This window comes from Myxine glutinosa, chromosome 5, assembly GCF_964187855.1.
Source record: "Myxine glutinosa chromosome 5, kmMyxGlut1.1, whole genome shotgun sequence".
NCBI classification, from domain to species: Eukaryota; Metazoa; Chordata; class Myxini; order Myxiniformes; family Myxinidae; genus Myxine; species Myxine glutinosa.
In genome coordinates, this window is record NC_136265.1 from 54,810,281 (window position 1) to 54,835,310 (window position 25,030).

Here is a 25,030-nt window from a genome sequence, read left to right on the forward strand (position 1 = left end):
ACCTGGCCCCATCCTACCTGGCTGACCTCCTCTCCAGACACACTCCCACCCGCAACCTCCGCTCTGCTGGTACCAACCTCCTGACCCCCCCCCATCCGGACCAAATTTAGATCCTGGGGGGACAGGGCCTTCTCCATCGCTGCTCACACCCTCTGGAACTCACTACCTCACACCATCAGAGACTCCTCCTCACTCACCACATTCAAAACATCACTCAAGACCCACCTGTTCAACACTGCATTCAACATTTAACCCACAGCATCTAACCCCTGCCTATCTCCTCTCCTTCTCCCTCCTTTGTGCTTTGAATATTTCCCTATTGATTCTTCTTTTTTTTGCAATTGTTTTTATGTTTTGCTATGCGTTATGTTTTGCACTCTGTCAAAGCGTCTTTGGGCTTCCTGAAAAGCGCTATATAAAATAAATGCATTATTATTATTATTGTGAACGATAAATTATTTGACGGAATTGGCGTTTCTGAAGTTTCCATTTGAGTTGTGCCGAATCTGTGATTGGGGAATCGCGAATACGAGGTTTCTCGCTCTCTCTCTCTCTCTCTCTCTCTCTCCAGGAAGTGAGGAGTTCGAGCGGATGCGGATCTTCAATCTCAAAATCCAAGCACCAGGTGGTGTATTTGGATTCCTGGTTGTACCTGTGCTGCACTCTACTGTACCGTCCGGTGCATCATGAACCGAGATCTCTCCGGTGAAGATCACAGAGCGAACCCCCCGGGATCCACGAGCGGTTCCGATGGAGGACGCGAGGTGTCCCGGAGATCGCGGGTCCAGGCGTCAGACCGCGGGTCCAGGGTCGGTCCACCCGAGGATGAACCCTCCATTCCCGGTACATGCCGAGTCAATCGGTAAATGTTTCGGTTATTTTATAAAGAAAGACATTTTAAACTTCATGAGGAGTTTTTAAAGCTCCATGTTCGTTTCGAGCGTCGGTTCATAAACCTTTTTTTTTTTTTTTTTTTTTGTATAGTGAATCGAGGCTCGTGAAAGAGCTGACAACCGCGAGGGAAAGACAGCACAGGGGGTCTTTACTCACAATATCCCACTTTGACTATAACCAAACCACAAAAACCCCCAGCTCCTCACAATATCCCACTTTGGTACCAAACCACTATAACCCCCAGCCCCTCACAATATCCCACTTTGGTACCAAACCACTATAACCCCCAGCCCCTCACAATATCCCACTTTGGTACCAAACCACTATAACCCCCAGCCCCTCACAATATCCCACTTTGGTACCAAACCACTGTAACCCCCAGCCCCTCACAATATCCCACTTTGGTACCAAACCACTGTAACCCCCAGCCCTTCACAATATCCCACTTTGGTACCAAACCACTGTAACCCCCAGCCCCTCACAATATCCCACTTTGGTACCAAACCACGATAACCCCCAGCCCCTCACAATATCCCACTTTGGTACCAAACCACGATAACCCCCAGCCCCTCACAATATCCCACTTTGGTACCAAACCATTATAACCCCCAGCCCCTCACAATATCCCACTTTGGTACCAAACCATTATAACCCCCAGCCCCTCACAATATCCCTCTTTGGTACCAAACCACTGTAACCCCCAGCCCCTCACAATATCCCACTTTGGTACCAAACCACTGTAACCCCCAGCCCCTCACAATATCCCACTTTGGTACCAAACCACTATAACCCCCAGCCCCTCACAATATCCCACTTTGGTACCAAACCACTGTAACCCCCAGCCCCTCACAATATCCCACTTTGGTACCAAACCATTATAACCCCCAGCCCCTCACAATATCCCACTTTGGTACCAAACCACTGTAACCCCCAGCCCCTCACAATATCCCACTTTGGTACCAAACCACTATAACCCCCAGCCCCTCACAATATCCCACTTTGGTACCAAACCACTGTAACCCCCAGCCCCTCACAATATCCCACTTTGGTACCAAACCACGATAACCCCCAGCCCCTCACAATATCCCACTTTGGTACCAAACCACGATAACCCCCAGCCCCTCACAATATCCCACTTTGGTACCAAACCACTATAACCCCCAGCCCCTCACAATAGCCCACTTTGGTACCAAACCACGATAACCCCCAGCCCCTCACAATATCCCACTTTGGTACCAAACCACTATAACCTCCAGCCCCTCACAATATCCCACTTTGGTACCAAACCACTATAACCCCCAGCCCCTCACAATATCCCACTTTGGTACCAAACCACTATAACCCCCAGCCCCTCACAATATCCCTCTTTGGTACCAAACCACTATAACCCCCAGCCCCTCACAATATCCCACTTTGGTACCAAACCACTGTAACCCCCAGCCCCTCACAATATCCCACTTTGGTACCAAACCACTGTAACCCCCAGCCCCTCACAATATCCCACTTTGGTACCAAACCACTGTAACCCCCAGCCCCTCACAATATCCCACTTTGGTACCAAACCACTATAACCCCCAGCCCCTCACAATATCCCACTTTGGTACCAAACCACTATAACCCCCAGCCCCTCACAATATCCCACTTTGGTACCAAACCATTATAACCCCCAGCTCCTCACAATATCCCTCTTTGGTACCAAACCACTATAACCCCCAGCCCCTCACAATATCCCACTTTGGTACCAAACCACTATAACCCCCAGCCCCTCACAATATCCCACTTTGGTACCAAACCATTATAACCCCCAGCCCCTCACAATATCCCACTTTGGTACCAAACCAATATAACCCCCAGCCCCTCACAATATCCCACTTTGGTACCAAACCACTATAACCCCCAGCCCCTCACAATATCCCACTTTGGTACCAAACCATTATAACCCCCAGCCCCTCACAATATCCCCCTTTGGTACCAAACCACTATAACCCCCAGCCCCTCACAATATCCCACTTTGGTACCAAACCACTATAACCCCCAGCCCCTCACAATATCCCACTTTGGTACCAAACCACTATAACCCCCAGCCCCTCACAATATCCCACTTTGGTACCAAACCATTATAACCCCCAGCTCCTCACAATATCCCTCTTTGGTACCAAACCACTATAACCCCCAGCCCCTCACAATATCCCACTTTGGTACCAAACCACTATAACCCCCAGCCCCTCACAATATCCCACTTTGGTACCAAACCATTATAACCCCCAGCCCCTCACAATATCCCACTTTGGTACCAAACCACTAGAACCCCCAGCCCCTCACAATATCCCACTTTGGTACCAAACCACTATAACCCCCAGCCCCTCACAATATCCCACTTTGGTACCAAACCACTATAACCCCCAGCCCCTCACAATATCCCACTTTGGTACCAAACCACTATAACCCCCAGCCCCTCACAATATCCCACTTTGGTACCAAACCACTATAACCCCCAGCCCCTCACAATATCCCACTTTGGTACCAAACCATTATAACCCCCAGCCCCTCACAATATCCCACTTTGGTACCAAACCACTATAACCCCCAGCCCCTCACAATATCCCACTTTGGTACCAAACCATTATAACCCCCAGCCCCTCACAATATCCCACTTTGGTACCAAACCACTGTAACCCCCAGCCCCTCACAATATCCCACTTTGGTACCAAACCACTGTAACCCCCAGCCCCTCACAATATCCCACTTTGGTACCAAACCACTATAACCCCCAGCTCCTCACAATATCCCTCTTTGGTACCAAACCACTATAACCCCCAGCCCCTCACAATATCCCACTTTGGTACCAAACCACTATAACCCCCAGCCCCTCACAATATCCCTCTTTGGTACCAAACCACTGTAACACCCAGTTCCTCACAATATCCCACTTTGGTACCAAACCACTATAACCCCCAGCCCCTCACAATATCCCTCTTTGGTACCAAACCACTGTAACCCCCAGCCCCTCACAATATCCCTCTTTGGTACCAAACCACTGTAACTCCCAGCCCCTCACAATATCCCACTTTGGTACCAAACCACTATAACCCCCAGCCCCTCACAATATCCCACTTTGGTACCAACCCACTATAACCCAGAGCCCCTCACAATATCCCTCTTTGGTACCAAACCACTGTAACCCCCAGCTCCTCACAATATCCCACTTTGGTACCAAACCACTATAACCCCCAGCCCCTCACAATATCCCACTTTGGTACCAACCCACTATAACCCCCAGCCCCTCACAATATCCCACTTTGGTACCAACCCACTATAACCCCCAGCCCCTCACAATATCCCACTTTGGTACCAAACCACTATAACCCCCAGCTCCTCACAATATCCCACTTTGGTACCAACCCACTATAACCCCCAGCCCCTCACAATATCCCACTTTGGTACCAAACCACTATAACCCCCAGCTCCTCACAATATCCCACTTTGGTACCAAACCACTATAACCCCCAGCCCCTCACAATATCCCACTTTGGTACCAAACCACTATAACCCCCAGCCCCTCACAATATCCCACTTTGGTACCAAACCACTATAACCCCCAGCCCCTCACAATATCCCACTTTGGTACCAAACCACTATAACCCCCAGCCCCTCACAATATCCCTCTTTGGTACCAAACCACTATAACCCCCAGCCCCTCACAATATCCCACTTTGGTACCAAACCACTGTAGCCCCCAGCCCCTCACAATATCCCACTTTGGTACCAAACCACTGTAACCCCCAGCCCCTCACAATATCCCACTTTGGTACCAAACCACTACAAACCCCAGCCCCTCACAATATCCCACTTTGGTACCAAACCACTATAACCCCCAGCCCCTCACAATATCCCACTTTGGTACCAAACCATTATAACCCCCAGCTCCTCACAATATCCCTCTTTGGTACCAAACCACTATAACCCCCAGCCCCTCACAATATCCCTCTTTGGTACCAAACCACTGTAACCCCCAGCCCCTCACAATATCCCACTTTGGTACCAAACCACTATAACCCCCAGCCCCTCACAATATCCCACTTTGGTACCAAACCACTATAACCCCCAGCCCCTCACAATATCCCACTTTGGTACCAAACCATTATAACCCCCAGCTCCTCACAATATCCCTCTTTGGTACCAAACCACTCTAACCCCCAGCCCCTCACAATAGCCCACTTTGGTACCAAACCACGATAACCCCCAGCCCCTCACAATATCCCACTTTGGTACCAAACCACTATAACCTCCAGCTCCTCACAATATCCCACTTTGGTACCAAACCACTATAACCCCCAGCCCCTCACAATATCCCACTTTGGTACCAAACCACTATAACCCCCAGGCCCTCACAATATCCCTCTTTGGTACCAAACCACTATAACCCCCAGCCCCTCACAATATCCCACTTTGGTACCAAACCACTGTAACCCCCAGCCCCTCACAATATCCCACTTTGGTACCAAACCACTGTAACCCCCAGCCCCTCACAATATCCCACTTTGGTACCAAACCACTGTAACCCCCAGCCCCTCACAATATCCCACTTTGGTACCAAACCACTATAACCCCCAGCCCCTCACAATATCCCACTTTGGTACCAAACCACTATAACCCCCAGCCCCTCACAATATCCCACTTTGGTACCAAACCATTATAACCCCCAGCTCCTCACAATATCCCTCTTTGGTACCAAACCACTATAACCCCCAGCCCCTCACAATATCCCACTTTGGTACCAAACCACTATAACCCCCAGCCCCTCACAATATCCCACTTTGGTACCAAACCATTATAACCCCCAGCCCCTCACAATATCCCACTTTGGTACCAAACCAATATAACCCCCAGCCCCTCACAATATCCCACTTTGGTACCAAACCACTATAACCCCCAGCCCCTCACAATATCCCACTTTGGTACCAAACCATTATAACCCCCAGCCCCTCACAATATCCCCCTTTGGTACCAAACCACTATAACCCCCAGCCCCTCACAATATCCCACTTTGGTACCAAACCACTATAACCCCCAGCCCCTCACAATATCCCACTTTGGTACCAAACCACTATAACCCCCAGCCCCTCACAATATCCCACTTTGGTACCAAACCATTATAACCCCCAGCTCCTCACAATATCCCTCTTTGGTACCAAACCACTATAACCCCCAGCCCCTCACAATATCCCACTTTGGTACCAAACCACTATAACCCCCAGCCCCTCACAATATCCCACTTTGGTACCAAACCATTATAACCCCCAGCCCCTCACAATATCCCACTTTGGTACCAAACCACTAGAACCCCTAGCCCCTCACAATATCCCACTTTGGTACCAAACCACTATAACCCCCAGCCCCTCACAATATCCCACTTTGGTACCAAACCACTATAACCCCCAGCCCCTCACAATATCCCACTTTGGTACCAAACCACTATAACCCCCAGCCCCTCACAATATCCCACTTTGGTACCAAACCACTATAACCCCCAGCCCCTCACAATATCCCACTTTGGTACCAAACCATTATAACCCCCAGCCCCTCACAATATCCCACTTTGGTACCAAACCACTATAACCCCCAGCCCCTCACAATATCCCACTTTGGTACCAAACCACTATAACCCCCAGCCCCTCACAATATCCCACTTTGGTACCAAACCATTATAACCCCCAGCTCCTCACAATATCCCTCTTTGGTACCAAACCACTATAACCCCCAGCCCCTCACAATATCCCACTTTGGTACCAAACCACGATAACCCCCAGCCCCTCACAATATCCCACTTTGGTACCAAACCACTATAACCCCCAGCCCCTCACAATATCCCACTTTGGTACCAAACCACTATAAGCCCCAGCCCCTCACAATATCCCACTTTGGTACCAAACCATTATAACCCCCAGCCCCTCACAATATCCCTCTTTGGTACCAAACCACTATAACCCCCAGCTCCTCACAATATCCCACTTTGGTACCAAACCACTATAACCCCCAGCATCCTCACAATATCCCACTTTGGTACCAAACCACTATAACCCCCAGCCCCTCACAATATCGCACTTTGGTACCAAACTACTATAACCCCCAGCCCCTCACAATATCCCTCTTTGGTACCAAACCACTATAACCCCCAGCCCCTCACAATATCCCACTTTGGTACCAACCCACTATAACCCCCAGCCCCTCACAATATCCCACTTTGGTACCAAACCACTATAACCCCCAGCCCCTCACAATATCCCACTTTGGTACCAAACCACTATAACCCCCAGCTCCTCACAATATCCCACTTTGGTACCAAACCACTATAACCCCCAGCTCCTCACAATATCCCACTTTGGTACCAAACCACTATAACCCCCAGCCCCTCACAATATCCCACTTTGGTACCAAACCACTATAACCCCCAGCTCCTCACAATATCCCACTTTGGTACCAAACCACTATAACCCCCAGCCCCTCACAATATCCCACTTTGGTACCAAACCACTATAACCCCCAGCCCCTCACAATATCCCACTTTGGTACCAAACCACTATAACCCCCAGCTCCTCACAATATCCCACTTTGGTACCAAACCACTATAACCCCCAACCCCTCACAATATCCCTCTTTCGTACCAAACCACTATAACCCCCAGCCCCTCACAATATCCCACTTTGGTACCAAACCACTATAACCCCCAGCCCCTCACAATATCCCACTTTGGTACCAAACCACTATAACCCCCAGCCCCTCACAATATCCCTCTTTGGTACCAAACCACTATAACCCCCAGCCCCTCACAATATCCCACTTTGGTACCAAACCACTATAACCCCCAGCCCCTCACAATATCCCACTTTGGTACCAAACCACTATAACCCCCAGCCCCTCACAATATCCCTCTTTGGTACCAAACCACTATAACCCCCAACCCCTCACAATATCCCACTTTGGTACCAAACCACTATAACCCCCAGCCCCTCACAATATCCCACTTTGGTACCAAACCACTATAACCCCCAGCCCCTCACAATATCCCACTTTGGTACCAAACCACTGTAACCCCCAGCTCCTCACAATATCCCTCTTTGGTACCAAAGCACTGTAACCCCCAGCCCCTCACAATATCCCACTTTGGTACCAAACCACTATAACCCCCAGCCCCTCACAATATCCCACTTTGGTACCAAACCACTGTAACCCCCAGCCCCTCACAATATCCCTCTTTGGTACCAAACCACTATAACCCCCAGCCCCTCACAATATCCCTCTTTGGTACCAAACCACTGTAACCCCCAGCACCCTCACAATATCCCACTTTGGTACCAAACCACTGTAACCCCCAGCCCCTCACAATATCCCTCTTTGGTACCAAACCACTGTAACCCCCAGCCCCTCACAATATCCCTCTTTGGTTCCAAACCACTGTAACCCCCAGCCCCTCACAATATCCCTCTTTGGTACCAAACCACTGTAACCCCCAGCCCCTCACAATATCCCTCTTTGGAACCAAACCACTGTAACCCCCAGCTCCTCACAATATCCCTCTTTGGTACCAAACCACTATAACCCCCAGCCCCTCACAATATCCCTCTTTGGTACCAAACCACTGTAACCCCCAGCCCCTCACAATATCCCACTTTGGTACCAAACCACTATAACCCCCAGCCCCTCACAATATCCCTCTTTGGTACCAAACCACTATAACCCCCAGCCCCTCACAATATCCCTCTTTGGTACCAAACCACTATAACCCCCAGCCCCTCACAATATCCCTCTTTGGTACCAAACCACTGTAACCCCCAGCCCCTCACAATATCCCACTTTGGTACCAAACCACTGTAACCCCCAGCCCCTCACAATATCCCACTTTGGTACCAAACCACTATAACCCCCAGCTCCTCACAATATCCCACTTTGGTACCAACTCACTATAACCCCCAGCCCCTCACAATATCCCACTTTGGTACCAAACCACTATAACCCCCAGCTCCTCACAATATCCCACTTTGGTACCAAACCACTATAACCCCCAGCTCCTCACAATATCCCACTTTGGTACCAAACCACTATAACCCCCAGCCCCTCACAATATCCCTCTTTGGTACCAAACCACTGTAACCCCCAGCCCCTCACAATATCCCACTTTGGTACCAAACCACTATAACCCCCAGCTCCTCACAATATCCCACTTTGGTACCAAACCACTATAACCCCCAGCCCCTCACAATATCCCTCTTTGGTACCAAACCACTGTAACCCCCAGCCCCTCACAATATCCCACTTTGGTACCAAACCACTATAACCCCCAGCCCCTCACAATATCCCACTTTGGTACAAAACCACTATAACCCCCAGCATCCTAAGCAGATAGCGAAAGAGAGGTGTGATGTGATGGGGGTGAGTTGCTTGAAGGCTGAAGTGGGACAAATCGTTGTCGACCCAGATGGAATTAAAGGAAGATGGAAAAGATATATGGAAATGCTGTTGAATACAGAGAATGAATGGGATGGCAACATAGAGAGTAACCCAGTTTTAGGACCGGCAGAGAAGATAACTGAGAAGGAAGTTGAGGAAGCGATAAAAGCAATGAAGGGTAGAAAGGCGGGAGGCTCGACGGGAGTTGTGGGAGATATGTTGAAGGCAGCAGGAAGTTGGGGTGTGAAGAGAATGACAGAGATCTGTAATCTGGTGGTGAAAGAAGGCCGCATTCCAGTGGATTGGGAACTGAGTACCCTCGTCCCTCTATGCAAGGGGAAAGGTGACCCTCTGGAGTGTGGCTCGTACCGAGCGATAAAGTTATTGGAGCATGGAATGAAGGTATTGGAAAGGGTGTTGGAGAGGAGGATAAGGAAGAAGGTGAAGATCGACGAAATGCAGTTTGGATTCATGCCAGGAAGAGGAACGACAGACGCGCTTTTTATTGTGAGGCAGTTGCACGAGAAGTACATGGAGAAGAGGAAGAAGTTGTTTCTTGGGTTTGTTGATCTGGAGAAAGCATTCGATAGGGTTCCACGCAAAGTATTGACATGGGCATTGAGGAAGTTAGGAGTGGAGGAATGGTTGATCAGAGTAGTGATGGCAATGTACAAAAGAGCGCGCACAGCTGTAAGGACGAAGGACGGGAACAGTGGTGAGTTTGAGGTGAAGGTGGGAGTGCATCAGGGGTCGGTATTAAGTCCACTACTATTTGTAGCTGTGATGGAGGTGCTGGCTCAGAACGTAAAGGAGGGTTTACCGTGGGAGTTGTTGTATGCAGATGATCTGATGTTGATTGCGGAAAGTATGGATGGACTGAAGGAAAAGATGAACACGTGGAAGGAATGTATGGAGACAAAAGGTCTGAAGGTGAATATCGGAAAGACGAAGGTGATAGCAAGTGGTAAATGCAAGTGGTAAAGCATGTGGTGAGGTGGAAAGAACTGGGAAGTGGCCCTGTGCTGTGTGTAGGAAGGGTGTCGGAGTGAACTCCATTCAGTGTACAATGTGCGCTGAGTGGGTTCATCAAAAATGTAGTGGTCTGAGAGGGTCCTTAACCAGTGTGGCAGCTCCATTCAAATGTAAGGTGTGCACAGAGGGAGCTGCAGATGGAGGAAATGTTGAGTTGGATCTTGGAGACAGCGTGAAGCTGGAAGGTGTGAAAACATTTTGCTACCTCGGAGACATGCTGAATGGAGAAGGTGGATCAGACTCGGCAACGGTTGCTCGAGTGAGATGTGCATGAAAGAAGTTTCGGGAATTGAGTGGCGTGCTGATGATGAGGGGAGTGTCGTTGAAGCTGAAGGGAAAGGTGTATGCTGCATGTGTGAGAAGTGTTATGATTTATGGGAGCGAGACATGGGTAATGAACGTAGAGCAGCAACGAAGGTTGGAAAGGGTGGAAATGCGAATGGTTCGACGGATGTGCGGAGTATCGTTGAGAGAGAGGAAGACAAATGATGAATTGCGAAAGATGATGGGAATAGAGCCTGTGATTGATGCTGTGAAGAGGAACAGGTTGAGATGGTTTGGTCATGTGTTGAGGAAGGATGAAAGTGACTGGTTGAGAAGAGTGATAGAAATGAATGTAGAAGGAAGTAGAAGACGGGGAAGACCGAGAAAGACTTGGCTAAAGATGGTGGAAGAAGAAATGCGGGCAAGGGGGTTAACAAGGAGAGATGCAGAAAATAGGGCAAAATGGAGAAGATTGTCATGGGGAACGCAAGGCTAACCCCCGCTCTAGCAGGGAAAATGGCCTTTTAAAATGCATGTTGTTGTTGTTGTTGTAGCCTCACAATATCCCACTTTGGTACCAAACCACTATAACCCCCAGCACCCTCACAATATCCCACTTTGGTACCAAACCACTGTAACCCCCAGCCCCTCACAATATCCCACTTTGGTACCAAACCACTATAACCCCCAGCCCCTCACAATATCCCACTTTGGTACCAAACCACTATAACCCCCAGCCCCTCACAATATCCCACTTTGGTACCAAACCACTGTAACCCCCAGCACCCTCACAATATCCCACTTTGGTACCAAATCACGATAACCCGAGCCCCCTCACAATTTCCCACTTTCACTATTACCAAACCACAATAACCCGAGCCCCTCACAATTTCCATTTTGGCTTTATCAAACCACTATAAACGCCAGCCCCTCACAATTTCCCACTTTGACGATTACCAAACCACAATAACCCGAGCCCCCTCACAATTTCCCACTTTGACTATTACCAAACCATGATAACCCGAGCCCCCTCACAAGGACAGGTTGTCCATCTGTCCGTCCGTCCTGATAGCTTTTCGTTACCGCGGTAACTTGAGAACGGCTGAAAGGATCTTGGTCAAACTTGGTGCATGTATGTATAATGAGGTAAAGATGAAATGATTCGATTTTGGGGTCAAAATGTCAAAGGTCAGCGGTCATATCAGGTAAAATGTGATAACTTGAGAACAGCTGAATGGATTTAAATCAAACTTGGTACAAGTATTATAATGACGTAATAATGTGGGCGGACGCATATCGGTCGATGTCGTGACGTCGAAGAGCGTCGTTCTAATCCTGTCATTAAATCATGTAACTCCAGAATAAAACCCCAAATTCTCCATGTAATTGTGTGTTTGTATCGTGCGTCTGCTCTGTGGGAGAGTGTATTGCAAGGCCCAGCAGTTTATGGTATGTATTGTCATATCCGTATAAATACATTGAATCATTGAAAATCACTTGGCCAATTTACATTCGTGCTCTTCATTTTATGCACTCGTTTACCAATGTGTAAAATAAGATGAAACGTGGTGGTTGTACTCCGGGTGTGCATAGGAACGTTCTAATAAGTTGGGATGGCCACCTCCAACTTCGATTTTTACTTTTATGTGAAAGTGGGGAATTATCACAAGTAGTTTTTCACGTCCTCATGTGTTTGCAGATTTCATCGTGAAGGTGAAGGTGGAATCCGAGTTTGAGCTTGTGGATGTTTTGGCTTCGCAAGTCAAAGGTCTGAACAGAAACACATCCTGGCAAGGGTCTGAAATCTCTGATTGCTCTTTCTTCTTTGTTTTGTTTTAAACATTTGTTCTTGTCTTGTCAAATTTTATAATTTTTATTTACTTATTTTGTTTGGGATTCACTTGTTGATGCGTTTCCTTTCCCTAATTGACTGACGTGATATTGTTTGTAGATGAAGCTCTTCCCGTGAAGACAGAATGTTCCCAAAGCGATGTTCTTCATAATTTCCCGGAGGTTTTGAGCACTGACCGTGTAAAGCAAGAACCGTGTGATTCTCCTCTAAAGAAGTCCAACGATCCTGCTCCATTGCTTGAAAGTAAATCAAACCCATCACTCTCCATTATTTATTTTATTATGGTTGCGTTCTCGTTAAAAATTTCAACCAAAAGCAGAAGCAGCTGTAAAAATTTTTAACAGGGTGGACTTACATTGCCAATGAGGAACTGTAACTGGGATCCAATTAATGATTAATACACTAAACTAATGCTTTTTAGTTTGTAATTACCAGATGTAAAAATCATCATTAAAGGGATTCTTCCTTTTATAACCAAATTATTAAAACCACATTAATAAAAAAAGGCTTCATGAGAATAATGATAACATGGCTTGGTAAAGTTCCAAGTAATGTGCTACAGAGCCCCCGGGACCACAGTGACCACAGGGTTCTCATTACTAAGTGGTCCGCCAAAGCTTCACATTTCCAAGCTGGCCTCCAAAGCCAGTCGCCGACTGCGCATTCTTCATCGTGCGAAGTCCTTCCTTGGCACACCTGAGCTCCTCACCACATACAAGGCTCTCATCCGCAGCTCTATGGAATACTGTTCTCCTCTCTGGGCTGGTGCTCCTGCCTCGCAACTCGCTCGACTTCACGCTGTTGAAACCAATGCTTTCAGTATCATTGGAATCTCCCGCAATGAAGCCGATTGTGAGGGCCTTTCACTCACTCACCGCAGGCAGGTTGATGGTCTTACTGCCTGCTACCGACTCCTCTCCGGCCTAGCCCCCCCCCCCCCCAGCCCTGTCTGTGCTCTGTCCCACAAATACTCCTACAGGTTGCACAAAATCTGCCTGCAACCCTCTTCTGGTGAAACTGACAAAATCAAGACTCTCTGCTCACCTTCACTCTTTCATTCCTCTTTTCTCCCGCCTCTGGAACAAACTCCCACACTCTCTTCAATCCCACTCATCCCTCAAGGTCTTTAAAACAGCTGTTCACCACCATCTATCTTCCCCCATCCAAAACCCTGATCTTTTCAACCCCTGTTAATTCATCCCAGATCCACTTTTCCGAAATACCGACTTCTTTCCTGGAAGTCCTAGCAGTGTCCATGTGTTTTATACCTCCACCACCCCACCCCCTTCCCACGCCTCCTCCCCCCAAGCACGCCTCCTCCCCCCAAGCACGCCTCCTCCCCCCTGCCCCCAAGACGAATCTCCCGATGTCCCTGCTCTCAAATGTTGTACTTGTGTGCTTCCCCCTCTCTCCCCATCTTGTCTCCCGCTCCCTTTTATGTCGTCTTATGTGTCCGTTTGTTTTATTGTCATTAACGTTAGCTCTTTCATGACCCTCGATCTTATATACCGAAAAAAAAGAAGGTAGCTGCCAACTCGGCATTCTCTGTCGTACAAAGTCCTTCCTTGGCAAACCTGAACTCCTATCCACCTACAATGCCTGCATCCGCAGCTTTATGGAGTACTGTTCTCCCCTCTGGGCTGGCTCCCTTGGCTCATAACCTGCTCAGCTTGATGCTGTGGAAACTAAGGCTGTTAATATTATTGGAATCTCTCGTGCTGAAGCTGAGTCTAAGGGCCTATCACTTCTCCATCACAGACAGGTCGGTGGTCTCTCTGACTTATACAGCCTCCTTTCTGGTCTTGCACCCTCTGTTCTTTCTATGCCTTGTGTCCCCCCTCGGTTTCTTCAGGGCACACACGGTCCACTATCAACTCCCTACTGGTGAAACTACCAAAATCCAGGATCACTGCTCACCTCCACTCATTTGTTCCTCTTTTTCCCACCTGTGGAACCAACTTCCACATCCTCTTCCAGTGTGCCAAGGCAGGAATTTGTATGATGGAGGATTCCCAGACAGTGGCTTTCTTTGGAGACCAACTTTTAAATGTGATTTGCCCAAGAAAGATCATGGTTGATAGTGGGACCCAATAATTTGAATGAATGAATGTATTTCCTCAAGAGGATTGTTAAGAAAGTATATATATATAGGAGGGTTTGCCAGACGGTCCTTTCGGAGAGAGATAGTGAGAGTATGAGATTTGTCAGGATTGAAAGACATGTTCCAAGTGCTGTTCACCACCATCTCAGATCGTCCCCAATCCGAAATCATGATATTTTTACCCTCGTAAATCCCCTTCTAACCCGCCCCAATCTCTCCTCCTTCCAAATTTCCAGTTTTCCTTCATGAGAGTTTCCTTCCATATCCATCTTCTCCACCTCATGCATCCTATCCTGCCCCCCCATTCCTCTCCATACCCTTTGTTTGTCAAGGTCTGCCTATATCTGGCCTTCTACTCTGCTGTTGGTGCTTCACCCGTCTCTCTAAATTTTCTTTTGCATCCTATTACGTCCTGATCCGTTCAGTTTACCAGCTATTCCATGATCCTTGCCTATCTATCTATAATTCCAGTAATCTCTGTATGTATGTATGTATGTATGTATGTATGTATGTATGTATGTATGTATGTCTGTGACCGCTGTTTCTCGACAACCACGGGTCCGATATACTTTAAACTTGCCAGGTATATTGCTGGGGACCCGAGGATGTGCCTTTTCAAGGTTTCATATTAATCGGACAAGTAGTTACCGAGCTATGTCCAAAAAACGATTCAACCAATCAGAGAGCAGCGAGCTATCACGTGTGCCGAACGTGCCGAACAGACTCTGCCTCGGACGGCACATTTGAGAGCGTATTCATTTATTTCACGTTGGCAAACTATGTTGGCGTTAAACTATGTTTTAAAACTAATTAAAACTACTATCTATAATTCCACGGGTCCGATAAAAAACACCGTACTCGCAAGCCGTTCGCTTTGGACCAAACCATTTCATGTAAATAGAGGGGGGGGATTGTCACCGTACTCGCAAGCCGTTCGCTTTGGACCAAACCATTTCATGTAAATAGAGGGGGGGGATATAATTTTAGATATATATATAGTACGGGCATGCCCTAGTGTATATAAAAAAGGAAAAGAAAGGGATTTATTACAATGAGAAATGGGGCAACAGAGAAGAGAAGAGAACACGGCCGCAGGCAGCCATACAGTTCGTTACTAATGAAACTAAAATATATCACTTGTGTGGCCTCCTCTGCCAAGATGTGTGGCGTCCTAGGCTGATCTCCCACCCACGTGGACTTGCACGTCCCTCCATCACTCGAGCCATGAAAGATGAACCAATGTGGCCTCTTATCCCCTTCTCTCATTTGGGCCACGTGGACTTTTGGTGCTGCAGAATGGAAGTTTACTCAAAAATAATGTAAACCGAGGGATTGGGGTGGAGATGTGGGGCATAGACATAAACATGGGGGCAAGGGAGATATTAACTTCCTCGACACTTTAACTTGACACTGTCTCGTTAATTACAAGGATTACATCATGCTTGTTCTGACATTTACAATGAAAGAACTACTTTAAACAAAACCCAATTACCACTAAACCATTTCCATAACAACATGTTTGACCTACTGTGTGGTGAAAGTGATGGAGGTTCAAGGATTGATAGGGAAACGAGGATAAAGGTAAAGAAGGTGAAAAGGAGGGTCATCATGAAGGAGAAAATGAAGAACCTTCTGACGGCGGACGCCACCTGAGACGATTAATTTATGTGGGGTCCTTGCGTTCAATTCCCACGTTACCTTCCCGGCAAATGAATCCCCCCAGACAGGGAACTATGCTCCACTCCTATGAATCAAGAATGGCCGAGCAGAACTGTAAGTGGAATGTTTGCTAGTCTCTGACCATAGCGAAACAGTGGGGGAAAAATCCCTTCTACAATTTGCACACAAATGTGTAACCATTGCAGAAAGAGACAATTGGGCAGGTTGAAAACGATTGGTCATGTTCACAAACAGGCATGTATATACAAGAAACGTAGTGTCACAAAATAATGTTTTACCCTTAAACACACAAGCCCTTTAGACAGTCACCTTATCATGAAACAACAGACATCGACACCTTAGTCACTCTGGAAAATTAGACAAGTAAGAGGGATAGCCAGAGAGAAGAAGGAGAAGGCAGGGCTTGGTGGTGACTCCTTGCTCAACCCAACATAGGGCTGAGGGCTTACGATGGCCCCAACGTGAAAGAGAAGATGATGGTGTGATGCACCATGCGAGGAGAGATATGAGTGAATGCTTCATAATGCGATGGAGGAAATCGTGAATGTGAATCAGTAACCCAGCCCTGAATGGGTAAAGAGTGCAACTGTTGATTGCTTTTGTGCTTTCCAGTTGAACGGTTAGAAATAGGGACAGAAAGAGGAGATAGTGTAAGTCAGTGTGTGTCTGCTTGCACGTCCAGGGAAAGAACTCGGTGACTTTTCCGCTCGCTGCACGGCTGGCTTGATCGCTCCCAGCAAATTCCGTCCTTGCAGGGGCTTATGTTCGCACGGCTCGCTCCTCGCAGATCCCATCTGGCTCTCGTTGTTCCCTGGATGCACACATCTCTGATTCCTGGGATTCCTGGACTTGTAAAGCCCTCGGAGAGATGTGGTCTGAGGACGAAGCGCTGCTTATTTCTTTCCGGTTCTGCCTTCTCGTTGGAGTGTTGCTGTTGTCAGGCTGACCTCATTGCAATACTCACTGCATTGCTGCATTGCATTGATCGCATTGCTGACCTCATTGCATATCTGTGCAAGGGCCGCACAAGACCAAGTGGCACCCAAGCACCATGATGAGTTCGCCGCACAGGACCGAGGTCTGATTGGTAACGTGAGTTTTGTAGGTGTGATGTTGGTTTTGTAAATCGTGTTGTTTGTGTGCATGGATGTGCTGTAAAAAGGTGTGGAGAAGGGGAGAGAGATAGGAAAAGATATAAGAAGAGAGTGGGATCTAAAAAAGAAGTGTTGCAAAGGGAATTCAAATCTGCTACACAAGCACAACGCGTTTCCCTGTCCAGTGATACGATGGAAGAGGTTATCTAACAAAACATAATACAACGGATATATATAAACACCAGGGTTCCTTTATGGATCCTGAAATAGCCCCGCCACCCCACCCCCCCTTCCCATGCTTCCTCCCCCCAAGCCCTCTCCCTCCCACAGATCTCCCGATGTCCCTGCTCTTCATCTTGTTCTCCTGCTCCCTTTATCATGTTTTATGTGTCAGTTTGTCTTTTTGTGATCAATGTTAGCTCTTACACGAGCCTCGATCTTGTATAAAAAACAAAACAAAAAAAAAACGTTTTGGATGTAACTCCCTTAATAACCGCAGCATAACATTTCATAACCGCAGCAATATTAATATTCCTGAAGAAGAATATTTAACCAACTTTACCAGTAACCTCTTGTTGATTATCTTTCACCCCTGCACCTGTCCCACCTTTAAATGTTAAAAGAAAGACGATGCATTTTCAGTTTTCGGTTAAAGCAGGGGAAAGCGTATTTCTAATTTTCCAAACGATGATTAGATTGATGCCGAGAAATTAGTTTTTACTCTTTTTCGAAATTATTGCTGGTATTGTTTTGGAGGTTTGGCCAGGTGGTACTTCAAAGTATCCACTATGTTTGCTTTTCAATGCACTCAGTTGTATATTCAACCCAATAACTGATTCATCACATCATTTGCAGGTGACGTTCATCAATTGAAAACAGAGAAATTTCAAGATGATGTTCTTCAGACTTTTCAAGATCCTTCGAGTAATTGGCACATAAAGCAAGAACCATGTGACTCTCCTCTGAGGGAGCCCAGCAATGCTGTCTGGCCTCTAAAAAGTAAGTGGAGCCATGTACTGAACATATCACACTACTTTACTTGTCTAATTTGTTATCTTTATGATACAATGATGAAATTCCAAATCCTGCTAAATATCCTAAATGAATAATGCATTTTACTTTTGAGGACTCGTTGGTCCTAAAGTTTACAAAGACTCTGTTAACTAATTCCAAGCTGTTAAGATTGAAATGAAGCTAAGACAAACATCAGGTGAGGTTACTGTGACAAGTACAACAACAAAACAACAGTCATTTTAAGGCCATTCTCCCTGCTAGACTGGGGGTTAGCTTTGTGGGCCCCATGACAATCTTCTCCATTTTGCCCTATTTTCTGTATCTCCCCTTGTTAACCCCCTTGCCCGCATTTCTTCTTCCATCACCTTTAGCCAAGTCTTTCTCGGTCTTCCCCGTCCTCTACTTCCTTCTGCATTCATTTCCATCACTCTTCTCAACCAGTCACTTTCATCCTTCCTCAACACATGACCAAACCATCTCAACCTGTTTCTCTTCACAGCATGCATCACAGGCTCTATTCCCATCATCTTTCGCAATTCATCATTTGTCTTCCTCTCTCTCAACGATACTCCACACATCCACCGAACCATTCGCATTTCCACCCTTTCCAGCCTTCGTTGCTGCTCTACGTTCATTACCCATGTCCCGCTCCTCTGTTACTGTGACAAGTGAAAGTTTGAAAGTCACATTTGTGACTATCAAATCGCACAATGCTACACAATCCGGTTGCAATCCGTTTGAGATCATTTGACCGAGCTGCACACCGTTGCATTCACGTACACCTTAATCTTGAGACACTCGAGTCATTTTACACTGCATTGTATTCGGCTACAATTTTGGGTACATTCCTGTGCAAGCTCTGCATTTCGAGGCTTGATATGGCTTTTATTATTATTCTTTTTTCAAAACACAATGGCTTTTATTTTTTCGATGCAAGATTAGGGTTAGGGTTATGTTCTTTGTGGCTGATCCCTAAAACCCGCCATCTGATTCCTAAAGCAATCACTTATACCATACATATGGTGCCAATCGCACATCCGGGACAATGAAATGATAGATAAAGATGAGAGAGAAAGAAAGATGAAGAAGGGGACTATCTGAGTCCTGTCACACCTTTCGTGATCTCAGCTGAGCTGACATCCCCAATGACTAGCTCGATGTCTCTATATCTTGATCTTTCTCGACCCAGTGCTGGCTCCGCTCCGCTGTGTCCGTGCCGTGGTGTAGCACCGCACACCCCAGGGCTGAAGGTGAGCGCAGTGTGGACTCCTGACCATTAAGTTATGGCACTAAGTCCAAAGACACAAATAAGAGCATTATACTGATAGAAAAATGACAAAGAGGACTGAAGATGACCGGACTTTTCAGTGCTGATCCTCCACCAGTCCCGGGCCTGATTTTCTCCAGTCCCTCAAGTTCCCAAGATCCCGGTGTGTACCCCGGTTTAGAATAGGTACACCGTATCCCTGCGCATCGTAAGAGGCGACTAAGGGTTGGCGTCAGGAAGGGCATCCGGCCATAAAAAAAACATTGCCTCAAACAGCATGATTGTCATGGGGCCCGCAAGGCTAACCCCCGCTCTAGCGGGGAAAATGGCCTCAAAACGATCATTCATTCATATTCCTCAAGTTCCCAAGATGAGCTCTCGAAGAACAAGCTCAAGCTATCGCTTGAGACGAATTGAACAAGCCCAGGCTCTCCACCAATATATGACCCTCTAGTGTGCGCCCCTTTTATGGTGTCTTCTCCTGATCTCTGGTGGCATGTTGAGATGGGCCCTGTGGTGTGGTTTGTTGTGATACTGGGTTTTGGCATGCTGTTGGGGCTTAATTATATAATTGATTGCCCACCTTGGCACGCTGCGTCAACAGTATGCACCCCGGACTGATTTGAACCAGTTTCTAAGCTTCAGGACGGATTCAGACGGACGGATTCAGTTTCTACCCCTGCTAATTTCACCCCAAATCCACTTTTTTGAAATACCAACTTCTGTCCTGGAAGTCCTTGGTGTCCTTGTGTTTTATACTTCTCCCCCCCCCCCCTTCCCACGCCTCCTCCCCCCAAGCCCTCTCCCTCCCACACATCTCCCTGCTCTCAAATGTTATGTTTGTGTGCTTCCCCTTCTCTCCCCATCTTGTCTTTCGCTCCCTCTTTTTATATATTTTGTTTGTCTGGTTGATTTGTTTGTGAAATAAATGTTAGCTCTTTCACGAGCCTCGATTCAGTATTAAAAAAAACAAACAAACAAAAAAAACAACAACAAGACGCGAAGGAGTTTCTGTGCTGTGAGGTGTGTGAAAATGGTTAAAGAGTAGAGGATGCGAGGATAAAATGTGTGCGTGTGTGTATACAGGGTGTGCCAAAAGTCGGCATGCAGTTGCTTTATTCTTTTAAAGCATGGACAGTTAATGCCTTTGGGTTAAATAAAATAATTAAATTCCCTGTATACCTACTTACAGTCTCCTTGAGACTGGGAAGAAGGCCTATTTGGCTGTAAGTTTGTCACGAATAAAGATCGTCCTGAAGCTTGGTACGTAACCCAATTAATTTCTTCCGGTCATATATTTTATGCAAATGAGGCACCCTACTTGTAGTTTGTAGTGTGGAGTTTCTGCTATTTCTCACAATTATATATATATATATATATATACACAGTGTGTGTGGGGACACCTAGCTAACACATTATTAACAACGCATATCCATTTACATGCAATGATGATGGAAGTCACGTCGAGTCCGACGAAGACTGTTGGGTTATCATGTCTTGTGACAAGCACGAGAATGCGCAGCGTGGCCAGCCACAGTTGCACACGGTCTCCCACATGTGTCGCACTGGAATCTGGTTGATGCCGCTTGGTCTGAATTCTTTCTCCTCAAGCAAGCCTGGTGGATATGCTCACATCTCAATTTTGAGATGCCTTTGTTGACAATCCTTCTCCAAAATGAGTGATCTGTGGCCTGGTGGTTCCCACTTGGCCGGGTCAATATCACAGCTTTTTAGTGTAGCGTTTAGACAATCCTTGTAGCGCTTTCTAGGTTTCCCAATGCCACGTTTGCCCACAGCCAGTTCCCCATAAAATAACTGTTTTGGGATCCTTAAATCGCTCATTCTTAAGAGGTGACCAGCCCATTGCATTTGTCGTTTTTACATGCAATACAATATGCTTAACTGAACAAATATTACAAGATAACTATCGTTTTAGTAAAGGTTGATTTATTTATCCCCAGAAGCCAAACAATATGGAGATAGACATAGGTCTTCCCTCATAAGACCCAATACTCGATCAAATTAGAGTGCGAATACTAAGTCACATGTATAATCAATGATTGATGCTTTTTTGAATTGTCTTTGCAGAGAAACAAATGAAAATGGTTTCTTGTTCGAACTGTTCCAAGTTGTTCTCCATGGAAGTTAATTTCAATGGGTACGTGATGCAGACCTCTTGCCAGGACGTTGACAAACCTAGCGGCTTGCTTAACAATGACAATTGCAAAAGTTGTGTCAAGAAAATGAAGAAGATCAAAATAATTGAGAAGCCGCACAAATGTTCGTTGTGCAACCAAAATTTTACATTATCATCATTAAAACTCCATCAAAAAATACACATCAGCAAAAAACGATATAAGTGCCTTGTGTGTTGTAAAACGTTTGCTCGGAGATTGTATTTGAATAATCATCAAAGAATACATACGGGAGAGAAATCCTTCGGCTGTTCTGTGTGCGGTAAGACTTTCGCTGATCAAAGAACATTAAGAAGGCATCGCAGAATCCACACGAGAGATAAGCTCGACACGTATCCTCAACAAAGGAAGGCCTTTGGTCATTCATCACATCTATATCGTCGTCAAAAAATACACACAGGCGAGAAGCCTTTCAAGTGTTCTTTGTGCAGGAAATATTTCGCTCATTCATCAAATTTATATCGACATAAAAAAATACACATGGGAGAGAAACCTTTCAAGTGTTCTGTGTGTCTTAAGGCCTTTGCTCGATTGGCAAATTTAAAGAGCCATCAGAAAACGCACACTGGCGAGAAGCCATACAAATGTTCCGTGTGTCTTAAGGCCTTTTCTGACAAAAAAATATTAAGAAATCATCGATATATACACACGGGAGAGAAACCGTTCAAGTGCTCTGTGTGCTGCAAGTTTTTTCGTCATTCGTCATACCTTTACCACCACCAGAAAACACACACGGGAGAGAAGACGCACAAGTGTTCTGTGTGCAGCAAGTCTTTCACTCGTTCCTCACACTTGCTTCGACATAAGAAAATACACACGGGAGAGAAGCCATTCGAGTGTTCTGTGTGCCTTAAGTTCTTTGGTCGATTGGAACATTTGAAAAGTCATCAGAAAACACATACTGGACATGGAGATGACAACCAACGAGCGAGGAAAACAAAATCCACCAAACGCAAACAAAAGAGCATGAAGAAAACAGGCTAGAACGTTTGTGGTTGAAACCAAAAGAGCTTGGTCCACATTCTTTTGTATTGTTGTTTCCTTTTCCCCATTATTTTTTCTCTCTTTCTTTGTCTACCTGGCTTACCTTCGAAGGAAACTTTCTTCTCAAATCTGTTCTCAAATCTTGCTGTGGTTTTTGGAATGAAATAAAGGTGCAGGTGACAACTTCGGGATACTTTCCATTCACTTTACATAATCCCCAGGGCCCGTATTCATAAACGTTCTTATGTTAAGTACACTTAAACTCCAAGTGTGACACTTACCTAGGACTAAGACTTATGTCGGTATTCATAAATGACCTTAAGTGTTACACCTCACTCAGTGTGACACCTACATATAGGCATAACACCTAACAGTTTTGACTGGCTGTTGCTAGGGTTAATGATCACATTTCTTGCACGATTGTGTCAGTTTCTGTGGTTTGGCTGAGTGCCATGACATAAGGACGGGACTACATAACTGGGTTCAAAACCAAATGCTATTATTTAATGCTGTTGTAAGTCGCTAGGAAGACCTTAGGCATTCTTTCCACCCTTCATCATGGCAGGGAACTCTACGTCTTCGAAGCGAAAGAAAAATTTCACTGATGCTGAAAAATTTCGGCTGTGCGAAGAGTATGAAAAGCATATTGGTGTCGTCGTATCGAAGTTTTCTGCCGCCGTTTCGAACAGAAAGAAGCATGACGCATGGGTTAAGATAACCGGGGCCATGAATAGAAGAAATCCTACCGTGGTAAGGAGTGACAAGGACTACCTGAAAAAATGGCAGAACATGTGCTCAGTTATGAAGGATGAATACCGCGCGTACAGAAAAGAACTTGCTGAAACAGGTGAGAATGGTTTCAATCTTCCGTTGTGCCATTTTTATTGAGTTGGTTTCTGTATTGTAGTTGATTTTACATTAATTGCAAAATAATTTTTTATTGTTACAAAATCATTTTCCCTTTTATAGGAGGTGGACCAGCACCAGCGGAGCCATCCCTAATATCGCAGAAGGTCGGCGCGATCCTCGGAGAAGATGAACTAACTGTACACGGTATAGAAGGTGGTGTGGACAGTTCAAGAAAAGATGCAGGATATGCCTACCACGCCAAGTCACCGGATGCTCCTTTGACACCGGATGCTCCTTTGTCACCAGATGCTCCTTTGTCACCGGATGCTCCTTTGTCACCGGATGCTCCTTTGTCACCGGATGCTCCTTTGACATGGGATGCTCCTTCGAAATCGACATCCGCTGTTCCCAGTACCATTCAAAAGTACCGGTGAGTGTTTATTTGTTTATTCTACAAATCATCCCCCCCACCCCCCTTCCTTACTCGCTTTAGAGTGTGTTGCTGACACTTGCCGGTTGTCCTCTTATCAGAAATTACAATATCCTTATATTAGGTATACTTATACAAGGTAGCTGTCCTATTTGGTGATATGTACAGTGGTAGAATGATGTAGGCTATATGATATACCATGGAATGTCCTATAATGATGGTCGAGTTGACACAAGGTATTTGTTTTACAGTCCATCAACAAACAGTGACGCCTCCATGACACGTCTCACAGCAACGAGAAGCTGCAAACCGCCTGCAACATTGCCGAATCCATGCCCGCCTTTGGCCGAGGAAACTGAAAAGAAAACGAAGCGGAAAGCTGATGAAGCCGGAGATATCACAGAGATGCACAAAGATCTTTTGTCTCTTGAGAAGACTCGAGCAACATTAGAAATTGAAAAACTGCGATTGGAAAAAAACAAGCTGTCGTTAGAAATAGAGGTATTGCAATTGAAGAAGCAAAAATTAGCCTATCCCAGAAATTTCATGCCGGCGACCTATGGAAGTAATGATGTACCGGTTCCGCATGTCTACACTAATCTTTGATTTAATACTGTAACGACTAAGGTTAACATGTGAAATACATGCATGAATGAGCGTTATTAAATTTGTTTTATGCTTTTCATTTCACTTACATCTATCAGAAATGAGCATTGACAATTTGATCTCTTCTTGCAGCCCCATTGTTCTTGTCCGTTAAAACAATTACATTTTCCGGGTCATCTTCGGGTTGCGGCCGCAGTGCGATTGGCTCTTCATCAAAATCAGGCAAAGCTCTGTCAATTGCAATGTTGTGAAGAAGTGCACACACTGCAATGATTTCACAAGATTTTTGTGGCGAGCATCTCAACATCCCGTGAAGACAA

At 46.2% G+C, this 25,030-nt stretch overlaps 1 protein-coding gene across 5 annotated transcripts; it reads left to right on the forward strand.

Moving 5' to 3' along the window:
* Positions 1-553: 553 nt before the first annotated feature.
* Positions 554-24,794, forward strand: LOC137427507 (uncharacterized). Of its 5 annotated transcripts, none has more exons than XM_068117048.2 (8): positions 554-843; positions 12,338-12,406; positions 12,590-12,733; positions 18,221-18,364; positions 21,735-21,804; positions 23,515-23,672; positions 23,795-24,104; positions 24,356-24,794. In XM_068117048.2, the coding sequence occupies exons 1-8, from the start codon at positions 687-689 to the stop codon at positions 24,708-24,710; spliced, it is 1,407 nt and encodes a 468-aa protein (XP_067973149.1). In that variant the 5' UTR covers positions 554-686; the 3' UTR covers positions 24,711-24,794. The 5 variants fall into 5 exon arrangements, 3 of the variants coding, with proteins under 3 accessions (XP_067973149.1, XP_067973148.1, XP_078634209.1); XM_078778083.1 differs by having other exon boundaries at positions 570-862; XR_013623488.1 differs by having other exon boundaries at positions 564-862; positions 21,735-23,672.
* Positions 24,795-25,030: the final 236 nt, after the last annotated feature.

Coding starts and splice junctions, on each gene's coding strand:
- LOC137427507 (XM_068117047.2), top strand. CDS start 687: ATGAACCGAGATCTCTCCGGTGAAGATCACAGAGCGAACCCCCCGGGA. Junction 12,734..18,220: donor TCCTGCTCCATTGCTTGAAA/GTAAATCAAACC, acceptor CATCATTTGCAG/GTGACGTTCATCAATTGAAA. Junction 23,673..23,794: donor AAAAGAACTTGCTGAAACAG/GTGAGAATGGTT, acceptor TCCCTTTTATAG/GAGGTGGACCAGCACCAGCG.